The sequence below is a fragment of the Phascolarctos cinereus genome, unplaced genomic scaffold, assembly GCF_003287225.1.
Source record: "Phascolarctos cinereus isolate Bilbo 61053 unplaced genomic scaffold, phaCin_HiC Scaffold_7;HRSCAF=346, whole genome shotgun sequence".
Lineage (NCBI taxonomy): Eukaryota > Metazoa > Chordata > Mammalia > Diprotodontia > Phascolarctidae > Phascolarctos > Phascolarctos cinereus.
The window spans coordinates 880,093-892,659 of record NW_027556180.1 but is presented as its reverse complement, the minus strand read 5'-3'; the positions used below and the strand labels follow the sequence as shown (position 1 = coordinate 892,659).

Here is a 12,567-nt window from a genome sequence, read left to right as displayed (position 1 = left end):
GCAGCTCTTTCTGTGGTGGCAAAGAATTGGAAATTGAGGGGATGCCCATAAATTGGGGAATGGTTGAAGAAGTTGTGGTATGTGAATGTAATGGAATACTATTGTGCTGTAAGAAATGATGAACAGGCAGACTTCAGAAAAACCTGGAAACTTCTTCTTAGCAATGTAAGGTCTAAGACAACTCCAAAAGACTCATGATGGAAAATGCTATCCACATCCAGAAAAAGAACTATGGAGTCTGAATGCAGGTGGAAGCATATTATTTGCTCTCTCTCTCTCTCTCTCTCTCTCTCTCTCTCTCTCTCTCTCTCTCTCTCTCTGTCTCTCTGTCTCTCTGTCTCTCTCTCTCTCTCTCTCTCTCTCTCTCTCTCTTTGTTTCTTCTTTCTCATGGTTTCTCCCATAGGTTCTAATTCTTCTTTACAACATGACTAATGTGAAAATAGGTTTAATATGAATGTATAAGTAGAGTCCATATCAGATTGCATGCTGTCTTTGGGTGGGGGCAGGGGAAGGGAAAGATGGGGAGAAAATTTGGGACTCAAAATCTTGTGGAAGTGAATGTTGAAAACTAAAAATAAATAAATTTATTTATTCTTTCTTTTTGGTGAGGCAATTGGGGTTAAGTGACTTGCCTGAGGTCACACAGCTAGTAAGTGTCAAGTGTCTGAGACTGGATTTGAACTCAGGTCCTCCTGACTCCAAGGCCAGAGCTCTATCCACTGTGGCACCTAACTGCCCCCAAAAATTTATTTTTAAAAAGGGTATGCACAGTTTTATAGTCCTCTGGGCATAGTTCCAAATTGCTCTTCAGAATAGTTGGATCAGTTCACAACTCCACCAAAAGTTCATTAGTGTCCCAGTTTTTCTACATCCCCTCCAACACTTAACATTTTCCTGTTTTGTCATGTTAGCTAATCTGATAGGTGTGAGGTGGTGCCTCAGAACTGTTTTAATTTGCATTTGTCTGATTAAGAATGATTTACAGCATTTTTTAGTATGACTATAGATAGCTTTGATTTCTTTGTCTGAAAACTGCCTGTTCATATCCTTTGACCATTTATCAATTAGGGAATGACTTGTATTCTTATACATTTGTAGAAAATGTGGTTGGGAATATTCCTTCTGCATATCATTCATCAGGGTGATGAGTATTGACAGCTGGAGGCTGTTGATATGGAAATGGAGGGGTGGGAGATGTGATTAGGGTCAGAGACTCAGTGAGGAAATTAGGCACTCTGGACAGGCTGTAAACCCTGCATTACCCAGTCAGTGGGGAATCAGGAGGGAACTGCAATGTGGGCCTAGGAACGAGAAGCCCTGCTCTCCCTTCTGTAAGGTGTGCCCACACATGGGACACCAGGCCTTGCTAGGCTGTTAATAAAAAGTTTGCTTTTTCCTGGTTCACCAATAGCTTCGAGTAACTTTTGTTGCTAACAAATTTGACTCAGTTCTCTATATATTTGAGAAATGAGGCCTTTATCAGAGATACTTGCTGCAAAGTTCCCCCCCGCCCCCAGTTTTCTGCTTTCCTTATAATTTTGGTTGCCTTGGTTTTGTTTGTGCAAAAACTTTAAATTTTATATAACTAAAATTATCTATTTTACAATGCTCTCTGTATCTTTTGTTTAATCCTAAATTCTTCCCTTATCCATAAATCTGACAGACAAACTATTCCATGTTCTTTTAATTTGCTTATGGTATCACCCTTTATGTGTAAGGACTTTTCTCTGAAAAAGAAAAGCCTAATGGATAATACATAGCAAAGCCCAGGCAGGCAGGCAGGTAGGCAGAAAGCAGTGGGGATCTTCAGAGGACCTCCTTCTCCAGGTTAGGAATTTTCCAGATCTACCAGCAATGCTCTGCTTCAGAATCTTTCATTGCTCTGAGAAGTCAAGCGTCGGCACTTCTCCTAAGGGAAGGAATGAAGACAGGTAGCTGACCCGACAACCACAAGTGCAGTGAGTATTCTAGATCTCCACAAAGCAGGAAGTGTTTGCTCAAGGCCTGCCAGCCCACGGGGCAGCAGCCATGTGGGGCTGCTGATGGCTTGAGCACTCTCCCTCTCATCCAATCTATTCCCTTCTTCACATCAGGCTTCTTCCCTGTGGTCTTCTAACCTGTGCCTTCTTGGACAAGGTGTTTCACCTCTTGGCTGCCCCAGCTTCCTCTCCTGTAAAATGAAGAACTAAGTCTCTTCTGGCTCTAAATCTAGGGTCCCACATCATTCTTCTAGTCCAGGCTGCCCTGCCCTGCCCAGCCCAGCCGCCTAGCCAAGTTGCTGCTCTCTCTTCCCTGTCCCTGTCCTGCAAACTCATGCTATGCTCTGCCCCCTCATCTCTCCCTGTGCAAATGGCACCTCCTCTAGGAAGCCTGGCTGGATGTCCCCAGGCTCTTGTAGGTCCTTGTATAGCCCTTGGGAGGCCTTTGCTTCTGTGCTCAGCCCTTCCCTTTGTTCATGGAGGGCATTTAGGGATATTTCCCTTTCCTGGCTGTAAGCCATCCAAAAGGCTTACTGTGGCCTGCAGACAGGCTCTGCTTGGGAGAGGGTGCTCTGCCAGGAGGGCCACTCTTTGATGTCCTCCCCCAGAGCTTCAGGGCCTACCTCATGCTGCTGCAGCACAGGCAGAGGAAGCAGGATGCGGCAACGGGCACAGCCTTTCAGAACATCGTACTCTTTTTCCTTCTGGCTCTGGGCAGGCCAGGAGCTCAGTGGCGTTTTAAATGAGCGGCTTTCTTTCTTTGGACGCACAACCCTCTCTCCGATGGGTGCCTCAGCTGGTTCTGGATCCTGCAGGACTGGAGAAGGCTGTTCAGGCTTCTTGGGCAGACAGGCATCAAAGGATTTCATCAGCCCCCTGAACCTATGGCATTCATCCTGCACATGGGCAGGAAGAAGCAGCTGCATGTGGCCATAGTCCAACCAGATAACCTTCACAGGAATGGGTGGCTAGCCTGCCTACCTGCCTGGCATAGGTAGACTGCCTCAGAGCCACCCCAGTAGTTTGGAAAGGAAGGGGCATCTATGAATGGGAGGAGGGAGGGAGGAAAAGAGGGAGGGAGAAAAAGAAGGAGAGAGGCAGGGAGGAGGCACCAAAGACCACATAGCCTGGCCCAGGTTGGGGGTGGGGCTACAGCTCCTTGTCCTCCCTCTCCTCAGGGGCGCCCTCCCCTAAGGGGCATCACTGGGGCCTCTTGGAGAGACCCTTTTGAGAGACTGTGGACTTGAGACTTCATTTTCCAGTCCGGGAGACGACGCCCCTCTCAGCCTGTCCCGATCTCCAGAATCTCCTCCATCATCTTTGAAACTGGTCCTAGCCTCCCTCATTTCCTGCCCAGCCAAAGCCCCTCTGTATTCCATCATGCCCTCCCTCCCAAGGCTTTAGCTCTTTTCTGTATGTTGCCTCACCATTTGACTGAGATCTTCTTAACAGCAGTAACTGTTTTTTTGCCTTTTTTGTATCTCCAGGGCTTAGCACAGTGCCAGCCTGGCATACAGCAGGCGATGAATACATATTTATTGACTGATTTGAGATCACATAGCTTGCTAGACTTGGACCCAAGAACCCAGCCTCCCACAGGCACAGCCCCAGCCAAAGGAGGAGGAAGAGGAGGAAGAGGAAGGTCTAGTCTGCCTTCCCTCCCCCACCCAAGGCTTAAGCTCCCCTGAGGCAGGGGCTGTTCCCCTTAACCTGCTCTTCCAGAGAACCAGACCCTACCCCCTTCTCCAAGCTGGGAGCCCCAAGGATTGGCCACATAGTCCAACGTGGGCCCTGAGGCTCTCAGAGGCTGAGCCTAGGGTTCATGGGCCTGATGGCAGGAGCAGAACAACCCTGAGCACTTCCACTGCCTAGATGCCAGGTCCAGCCACAATACCAGAGCAGCCCTGAGCAGAACCATAGCAGCACGCATTTATGTAACACTTCAGGTTTACTCAACTCTTTATAAATCTCTCATTTGTTCCTTACAACATTATATAGGCGCTATTATTATCCCCATTTTATAGATAAGAAAACTGAGGCAGATTGCCTAGGGTCAAACAACTAGTGAGTATAAAGGCCAGATTTGAATTCAGATCTTCCTGTCTTCATACTACTACCAGCGACTGAACCCCACAACATTCTAGAACATCCCCAATATCTTAACACTCGGACTAATCACTGAATGTCCTGAGTGTTCCCACTGCCTTCACCTCATCCCAGCCACCAGAGCACCTGGGAGCTCCCCCACCCAGCCGCCAGAGCACCTGGGAGCACCCCCACCCAGCTGCCAGAGCACCTGGGAGCACCCCCACCCAGCTGCCAGAGCACCTGGGAGCTCCCCTATCTAGCCACCAGAGCACCTGGGAGCACCCCCATCCAGCCACCAGCTCCCCTACCCAGCCACCAGAGCACCTGGGAGCACCCCTACCCAGCTGCCAGAGCACCTGGGAGCTCCCCTATCCAGCCACCAGAGCACCTGGGAGCACCCCCATCCAGCCACCAGCTCCCCTACTCAGCTTCCAGAGCACCTGGGAGCACCCCCCTGCCTCCACCCTACTCCAGTTACTCACCCAATGCTGGGAAAACTTTGCTTCTGGAATGTCTTGTGGGCACTTTGGGCAGCTAACTTTCTTTCTGAGAACTTTGGAAAACAATCCCAACAATGACACAATTAAGTCTCTTTTTCCAGTTCTCTTTGGCTGCTACTATATCAGCAGAGGGCTGTACCCCAACTTCCTGCAGCAGGGTCACCAGATCTTAGAGACTGAGCCGCCCCCGCCCCAACCCTGCCACTCCCTAGCACTGCTGACAAGTCCAGACCAGCATCAAGCTGAGCCTGCCTCGGTGGGGCCAGAGGGCGGCACCTGTCCCCTGCCTCCCAGACCTCTTCCTGCAACCACTGCTCGGCGAAAGGAGCAAGGAGTACCCTTCTCTTGGGTGGACCAGTCCAACCAGTCTGGGAATCTGTCAGACTCCCACCACTGGTCTTTTGAGTGCAGGCATGATGGAGCAAAAGGAAAGAGAACACCATGTTTCTAACTCAGAACCAGCATAGACTCCACAATGAGCTGTTTGGGGTGCCCGGTGGGGTTTGCTGGAGCAATGCCAAGACTGCCAGTCAGTGCAGTGCTAGGAGCCTGGCAAAAGCAGAAGCCAGGGCTGGCCCTGGTACAGGGAGTGAGTGAAGAAGGGACAAGGCTGGTGCTTCCCCAAACATACTCTGTGACCTTGGGCACTCACTGTTCGGGAAGGAGCACACAGAGTCCTAGACTTTCAGAACACGGAGTTGGAGGCAGGGGGAAATGGATAAGGTCGCAGAGTGCATCTAGGGTACTACCCCCATTTTACAAATTGGGGAACTGAGACCCAGAGCTAGGGTTCAGTAAATGAGAGGAGCCCCATGCAGGAAAGTTGGGCAGCAGCTGTGATAGGACAATCCTCCCGCTCCTCCAAAGCCCTTGCCCTGGGGCCACTCACCTTTCTTGGACTTTTTAGGCTTGTCCATGTAGAGTGCTTCCTGGCTGGCCAGCTGTGCAGGGAGGACAGGCTGCTGACGGGTGAGGGAGGACACTGTCTGGCTGCCACAGCTGGTCTCATGCTCTTCCAGGTGACTGAGTGGCACTGCCAGTTCACAGAATTCACATGCGATAAGGCGCTCAGGACACTCAGCCTAAGGGGAAGGAAGAAATGCCCGACCAGCTCTCTTCTCCATCCCACCAGGAGGCAAAGGCTTCAGTCAAGCCTTGGGGCTGCTATCAGCCTTGATAATGTCCCAGGGCTGTGCATCAGGCAGTTAGCTGTGGGCTCTCATCTAGTGCCTGTGAGACTCAGCTGCTGGTCCAGTGGAGGAGCAGGCCGAGCAGACTGGGAAATTCCTCCCACCTCCCCACCTCATCCTTCCCAGGACAGAGTTCTAACCTCATGAGCTTCTAGCAGATGTTTCTTCATGCTTTGTAGACACAGACTGCACTGGACCTAAGTGTAGGAAGAGAGATTGAGGTCAGTGAGCAGGGGAACCTCAGAGGGAGGGACTCAGGTGGGTCAAGCTGAGATGGCTCAGTCGGAGAAGGGGTAAGGAGGGCTGGGTTTCTTCTGGAAGGGAAGGTACAGTAAGGAGCATTCAGCTCCATTTGGCGAATGAGGAAATTGAAGCATCACATGCCTTTCTCCCAGTCCCTGGAGAAGTCCGGATCTCCTACCCTGGGGGCACGGCTGGCTTGATCGGTGGTTGAATGCAAACTTGGCTCTCATACTCGGTCTTGACAACCCCAGGTGCTGCCTATCCTGTCCGGCTATCCTAGGGCCGTCTTGGTACTAGCTCTGCAACCATGGACATTAAGTTCCCCAGTCCCTGCCTCTTGCTCTAGGTACAGAGAGCAAATTGGTATTATTATTTCATTCTGGCATGTCACCTGACTTCTCATTACTCCCACCTCAGAGGCCCCAGGACCCCAAACAAGGACACCCTTCCCTGGCCCCTTGCTCGCCTCTGTGTGCCATCCCCATCCAGGGCACTCCTGCAGGGAGCTGCTGTTACAATCCCTGCCTCATAGATGCCTAGCTCTTCATCCAGGCTTTCGTTCATTCATTCATTCATTCATGAGTGATATGGCGTAGAACTCCTATTAGGCTCTGGGACTTCTAGGCACCAGGCCAGGGAACCTAGGATTCATCTCCCCACCTGCTTGTGTCCATTCTCTTGGTGCTCCTTTATCTCTTCTTTCAGGATGACCTCCTTGCACTCTGGACAGAGGGCTCGAAACCTCAGACAATGGGCCTCATGGAGGAAGAAGTAGGCCGAGGGCACTTTCTTTTCACTAAATGGGAGAAATTCGGGTTGGCTTCATGTCCTCCAATATGAGCCAGTGACAGGCTGGGCTCAGAGCCTGGTCTATGATGGCAGCTTAATGAGAGGCCTGGCATTCCCCGAAAATGCAGAGCCAGAGCTGCCCTTTGGAGCTGACAAGCCTCCGGCTGGCCCAGACCCCACCCCAGACATGACCTCTTTTCCCTTGCTGTCCTACTGGCTCCCCTACCAGGAGTGACAATGCTAGCACCAGCCCTCCCCTGCCACCACTCTGGGAGGCATCATACCCACCTTGGAGGGGCCTTATCACACTCCTCCCCAATCTCTCAGCTCCTGGGCCTCCAGGGTCCTCTCTACTTTAGCCCCCATCAACAGCCACACCTGAGACTCCACACTCATGACTATGACTCTTGGAGATCCCCCATGACTGGACCCTCCTGTGTCTCCTCCCGAAGCTGCTTCCCCTCCTGAGACCTGCAGCTCTCCCTGTTTGGAGGTCATGTCCCATCACACTTCCGTAGCCTTAACTATTTGGTCAGCCATCTCCCCAGTTCCCCTTTCGGTCCCCAATTCCCAGCCCCCTCAAACTTTCACTCTGCCACGCCCAACCTACCCTGGACCACCTTTTTTGTCTTTTCTCTCAGGCTCTTGTGTTGAAACTTGCATCTTGTTAAGATCCCCATGACCACCCTCAGTTAGTGCAGTAAGTATGAACGCCGCCCAGTGGATGTAAGGGAATGATCACTGGAAATAGGAACTCAGAGTGTAGGGGAGAAGGGAGAATCCACTCAGCAAGACTGCCTCCTGAATTAATTAAGGCCCATGCAAAGCTTCTCTGTTAAATGAGGAGAAGGCAGCCAGGTTCCTGGTCATGTGAATGAGGCATCCCTGTGGTGGCCTGGATAACTGTGAGATGACATTGATATGCAGATGAGCGAACCCTAAGGTTGCAGAGACCCCAAACCCTGCCCCTTGAGTCCTCTTCCAATGGCTAGGGGTCTGGGCTGCCCAAGCACTCCCACCTCTTATCCACAGTGTGCCCCACTCCCTGCCCCATCTCTTTCCTGTGCTATCTGCCTCATACACCATCATTCTCATGCCTTCTGCTTCTGTGCTCTGTGCCTTATTAAAACATTGTACATCATTCCCCACAGGCTGCCCATGTGATCTTTCCCACGAGTGCCCAAAGAGTCAGGCTTGTTCACCCTGACCCAACTGGAGGGAACCCCAGGGAGGATCTTAATTTGTCAGGAGCCACACCTACCCGTAGGTAAGCCTGGCGCCCAGAACCTCTTGCTCTGAGTTTTGCTCCAAATTCAGCTGGCCAGAAGGCTCCTTTCTTAGCTCAGACATAGCTAGCAGGCTCTATGTAGCTCATGAAAGCTTGTAGAGCAGTTTGCTCCTTACAAATAGGACCTCATTTTATGCTCACAGTCCTCTAGGAGGGAGGTATACCCCCTTCCCCAGAGTTGTGTGGCCACTCTCCTTTCCCTCTTCCTCTTTCTTCCTCTCACCTGTCTGCCTCCCTCTCCCTGGGTCACACTTTTAGTGGGGGTTAGATTACCAAAACAAAGTCATATGTAAAAAAAATGCTCTAAATCACCATTGATCAGAGAAATGCAAATCAAAACAACTCTGAGGTACCACATCACACTTATCAGATTGGCCAACATGACAAAACAAGAAAACGGTAAATGCTAAGGAAGACGTGGGAAAATTGGAATACTAATGCATTGTTGGTGGAGCTGTGAAATGATCCAACCATTTTGGAGAGCAATTTGGAACTGTTCCCAAAGGGCTATAAAACTGGCCATACCCTTTGACCCAGCAATACCTCTTCTAGGTCTATATCCCAAAGAGATCATGCAAATAGGAAAGGACCCACATGTACAAAAATATTTGTAGCAGCTCTTTTTGTGGTGGCCAAGAATTGGAAGTTGGGAGATGTCCATCAGTTGGGGAATGACTGAACAAGCTGTGGTATATGAATGTAATGGAATACTATTGTGCTATAAGAAATGATGAACAGGCAGACTTCAGAAAGACCTGGAAAGACTTATATGGACTGATGCTGAGTGAAGTGAGCAGAACCAGGAGAACAGTGTACACAGTAACAGCCACTCTGTGCAATGACTGACTTTGATAGACTTGGCTCTTCTCAGCAATGCAAGGATCTAACACAATTCCAAAGACTCACAATGGAAATGCTATCCACATCCAGAGAAAGAACTGCGGAGTCTGAATGCAAATGGAAGCATATTATTTGAACTCTCTCTCTCTCTCTCTCTCTCTCTCTCTCTCTCTCTCTCTCTCTCTCTCTCTCTCTCTCTCTCTCTCCTCTCTCTCTCTCTCTCCTCCTCTCTCTCTCTCTCTCTCTCCTCTCTCTCTCTCTCTCTCTCTCTCTCTCTCTCATTTCTTTTTTCTCATGGTTTTTCCCATTGGTTCTAATTCTTCTTTACAGCATGACTAATGTGAAAATATGTATGAATTTATAAGTAGAGTAAAATAAATGTATAAGTAGACCCTATAGTAGATTGCACACTGTCTTGAGGAGGGGAGAGGGAATTTAGTGGGGATTAGATTACCAACACAGAGTCATATGAAAAAAAAATGCTCTAAATCACCATTGATCAGAGAAATGCAAATCAGAACAACTCTGAGGGGGGAAAATTGAAAACTCAAAAGCTTATGGAAGTGAATGTTGGAAACTAAAATAAATTAAAAATAATAATTAAAAAAAGATTAGCAAGACAGGGCTGGTAAAAGGAGGTTGCCTTAGATAATGAAACCCCACCCTCATCTTGCACCTGCTGACCCCCACCCCAGCACTAGCCTTCCAGTCCCGCTTTCAGCCTAAGGCCCAGGGGAAAGGGGGCAGGGTGGACCTTGGGGGGCTCTGCCTGGGAGCAGCTCCTGTAGCCTCCCAAACCTTTCTCTTCTCCTCTCCCAGGGGGTTCACTGGGCCAGTGGCCAGGCCCCCTTCATGGAGGTGTGCTTGAATCTCCCAGCCCATCTCAAGGAGCTGCCTTCCCCCAGCAGCCCCCGATTCTCCCTTCCTGGCCAGCGGCTGGGCTGGGGAGGGAGCAAAAGGCACAGATTCTACCTCTTACCAGTTTGTGCAGAGTTGGAGATCCTCTTCCATGGTCCTTCTGGGACTCAGTGTGGTTCAGTTTCTTTTAACGTTCAAACTAGGAAATGAAACTGAAACTAACCATGGCAGCAGCTGCAGCGCTGTCCAACCTCCTGGGGCAGGAGGAGCAAAGCTCAGTTCTGCCCCACTGGAATCTGAAGATTCCCCTATCCTGTGTCTGCTTGGAATAAGCCTTTGCAAGCCCGTGGGAAGAGGCAGAGAGAGGACTCAAGGGAAAAGGATCTGACAGGCTCCACACTGGTCCTAGAGATGTCTGAGAAGCAGATGTGGAGGGTGGGTTGGTCTGGAGCCCAGGGGAGGGGTCACAGCCCAGAGCAGCCCTACAAGGGGCCTGGGACACTGGCCCTGAGTCAGGGAAGATTTGAAGGGCACATCTGTCATGCCAGGTGTGGGTGCCCCTTAGAACTCGGCTTTGAGATCCCCACGGACACTTTCATAAGTTGCACTCCTCTGTCCAGAGAGACAGAGGGGATCAGAACTGGAGATTTTGGGAATGGCCAGCAGAGGGGCTTAGGAAAGAGGGTAGCCAGGGAGAACACTGAAGACCCCTCCCAATCAGCTGCATCTCCCTCTCAAACCTGATACATGTCATACATTTAAGGAGGCCCCCAGGACTTCACCTCATCCCTTCCCCCTCATCTCCTGGATTTCATCATTTCCAGAAACTCTATTCTGCCTGATGAAATTCATGCCCCCTCAACAGCCCAAGCCCAGGGGACCCTCCCTAACTCTGGCTGCAGATGGTGGGAGGTAGACAAATTCTTCTCAGATCCTCTGCCATTTAAAGAGGAACCCCAGGACATCAGCTCTTCATTCCCCACCCCGTTCATTTCCTGATCCTCAGAAACTCATAGTTTCACCAGTTGAACTCGACTCAGTAACACATGCCTCCTCAGGCCATTTCCCATTCCGGCAGAGGAACTTGCTATCACTCCCTGAGCTATGTACCACCCCTGACTTTTTAGCTTCTTTTTATATGTTGTCTCTCCCATCAGACCATGAGGTTTTTGAGGCCAGGGACTACCATGACTTTCTCTGCATCCCCCACTCCCACTGCTGGCTTAGCTCAATGCATGACACTGAGTATCAGGCACTTAATGGATGTTTGTTGACTGACTGATACTTCCCTCTTTGCATTTTCCCTGCCCCTCTCTGAGTCCCAATTTCCTCCTCAGTAAAATAAGGAGGGTCCTTGAGGACCTCTGAGGTCCCTCTATGTGATGTGAGATCAATTGTTTCTTAACATCAGGCCTCAGTCTCCCTTTTTGTCCCCTCCCCTCTCTCACTGCTGGAGCCAGATGGATCCTGTCTAACCTCACCATCTTGGGTGGCCTGGATCAGTTTGTGCCAGAGAAGGCAGAGGAGTGTCCAGAATATCTGGCCTTTGGAGGTGGAAGAGTGAGGGGACTGTTTCTGGGTAGTGTGCTTGGTTACCTTCTCTCTTGAAATGACTCATATATACTTTTTATTGACTGGCTTGGGTCAGTGTTGTATCATTAGGAGGAGGATGTCAGCTCCTTCCAGACTCTTGGGGGTCACCTCTATGTCTCCAACACTGAGCACAGTGTCCTGCACACCCTAAGCTGGTGCTCAATAAAAGCTTTTTGAATTGAATTAAAATCATCAGGGGAGGACATCTCCTGAAATTTCATCTGTTGGGTATAAATTGGTTATCTCAGGCTATTGTGGAGTGGAGCCAGGCTTCTGGACTGGGCCCAGAAAAAGGGGTTAGTGTGAGCAATTGGCCCTTTTGGACAAGTCAAAGAACAGCAGTTAAGAGTAGATCTGAGATCTGGGAAGTAGAAGCCCCCATGTCTACCTTGGGGCAGAAGTGGGGAAAGGAGGGGGTGGTGGAGGGAGTGGGGGGGTGGGGAGGTGGGATGGGGGAAAGGGGGGTGAGTGTGAGTGGGTGGGAGTGGGTAAAGGGTATTTTCACTAATGTGGCCCAAGAGGAGAGTCTCCAGACCCCACCTGGTCTGAGAGGGGAGAGGGAAACAAAGAAAGAGACAGAGACAGGTAAATGGAGAGAAACAGAGACAAACAGAGACATCAGGAGACAAAGACACAGAGAAACATAGAGACATAGACTGAAGGACAGAGGCAGAGCTGGAGAGAAACAGAGACTGAGAAAAGGGAATTCCCTGGGGAAGGGGGAGTGATATGCTTGGATTTGATTCTTGAGTCCTGAGTTTGAGCTTCTGTCTCTGGCTATTGGCCACTGGCTCCTGAATAGAATAGGGGAGATCCTGGGCAGTGCTAGGATCTTGGAAAGAAGAGACTCTATCACCAAGGGACTGAACTGAGATCCTGAGGAGTAAAAGATTGGGATTTTGTCCTCCACTGCTACTACCATAAGTTATTCAGCTGATGCTGTTATGGTTGGAGGAGAGTTCTATCTCTGTTAAAGCATTTCTATGATACCTACTGTGTGCCAGGCACTGTGTACTAAGCACTTTTTATGAAAATGCTCTCATTTGACCTTCACAACAACCCTGAGAGGTAGATGTTATTATCACCCCCATTTGACAGTTGAGGAAACTGAGGCCAGCTGAGGTAAAATATCTCACCCAGGGTCACACAATTAGGAAGTGTCTGAGGCTAGATTAGAACAGAGGGCTTCCTGGCTCCA

General features: G+C 50.0%; 1 protein-coding gene across 5 annotated transcripts; it reads right to left on the bottom strand.

The window, feature by feature from the left end:
* Window positions 1–1,667: 1,667 nt before the first annotated feature.
* XAF1 (XIAP associated factor 1) lies at window positions 1,668–10,004 on the bottom strand. Of its 5 annotated transcripts, none has more exons than XM_020964795.2 (7): window positions 9,898–10,004; window positions 6,662–6,797; window positions 5,899–5,955; window positions 5,458–5,650; window positions 4,551–4,621; window positions 2,604–2,876; window positions 1,668–1,910 (listed from the first exon to the last, which is right to left on the bottom strand). In XM_020964795.2, exons 1-7 carry the CDS (start codon window positions 9,927–9,929, stop codon window positions 1,866–1,868), a joined length of 807 nt encoding a protein of 268 aa, XP_020820454.1. In that variant the 5' UTR covers window positions 9,930–10,004; the 3' UTR covers window positions 1,668–1,865. The 5 variants fall into 5 exon arrangements, with proteins under 5 accessions (XP_020820454.1, XP_020820455.1, XP_020820457.1 ...); XM_020964796.2 differs by lacking the exon at window positions 1,668–1,910 and adding an exon at window positions 1,928–2,171 and having other exon boundaries at window positions 2,604–2,819; XM_020964794.2 differs by lacking the exon at window positions 1,668–1,910 and adding an exon at window positions 1,929–2,171.
* Between the last annotated feature and the right edge of the window lie 2,563 nt (window positions 10,005–12,567).

Bases quoted from the DNA above. Each gene is read 5' to 3' on its own strand.
- XAF1 (XM_020964794.2), bottom strand. From the start codon at position 9,929: ATGGAAGAGGATCTCCAACTCTGCACAAACTG. The intron at 4,622-5,457 runs GTGAGTGGCCCC...TGTTTTCCAAAG, and splicing joins GCCTAAAAAGTCCAAGAAAG to TTCTCAGAAAGAAAGTTAGC. The intron at 2,172-2,603 runs GTAGGCCCTGAA...TTCATTTTACAG, and splicing joins CTGTGCTGCAGCAGCATGAG to GAGAGGAAGCTGGGGCAGCC.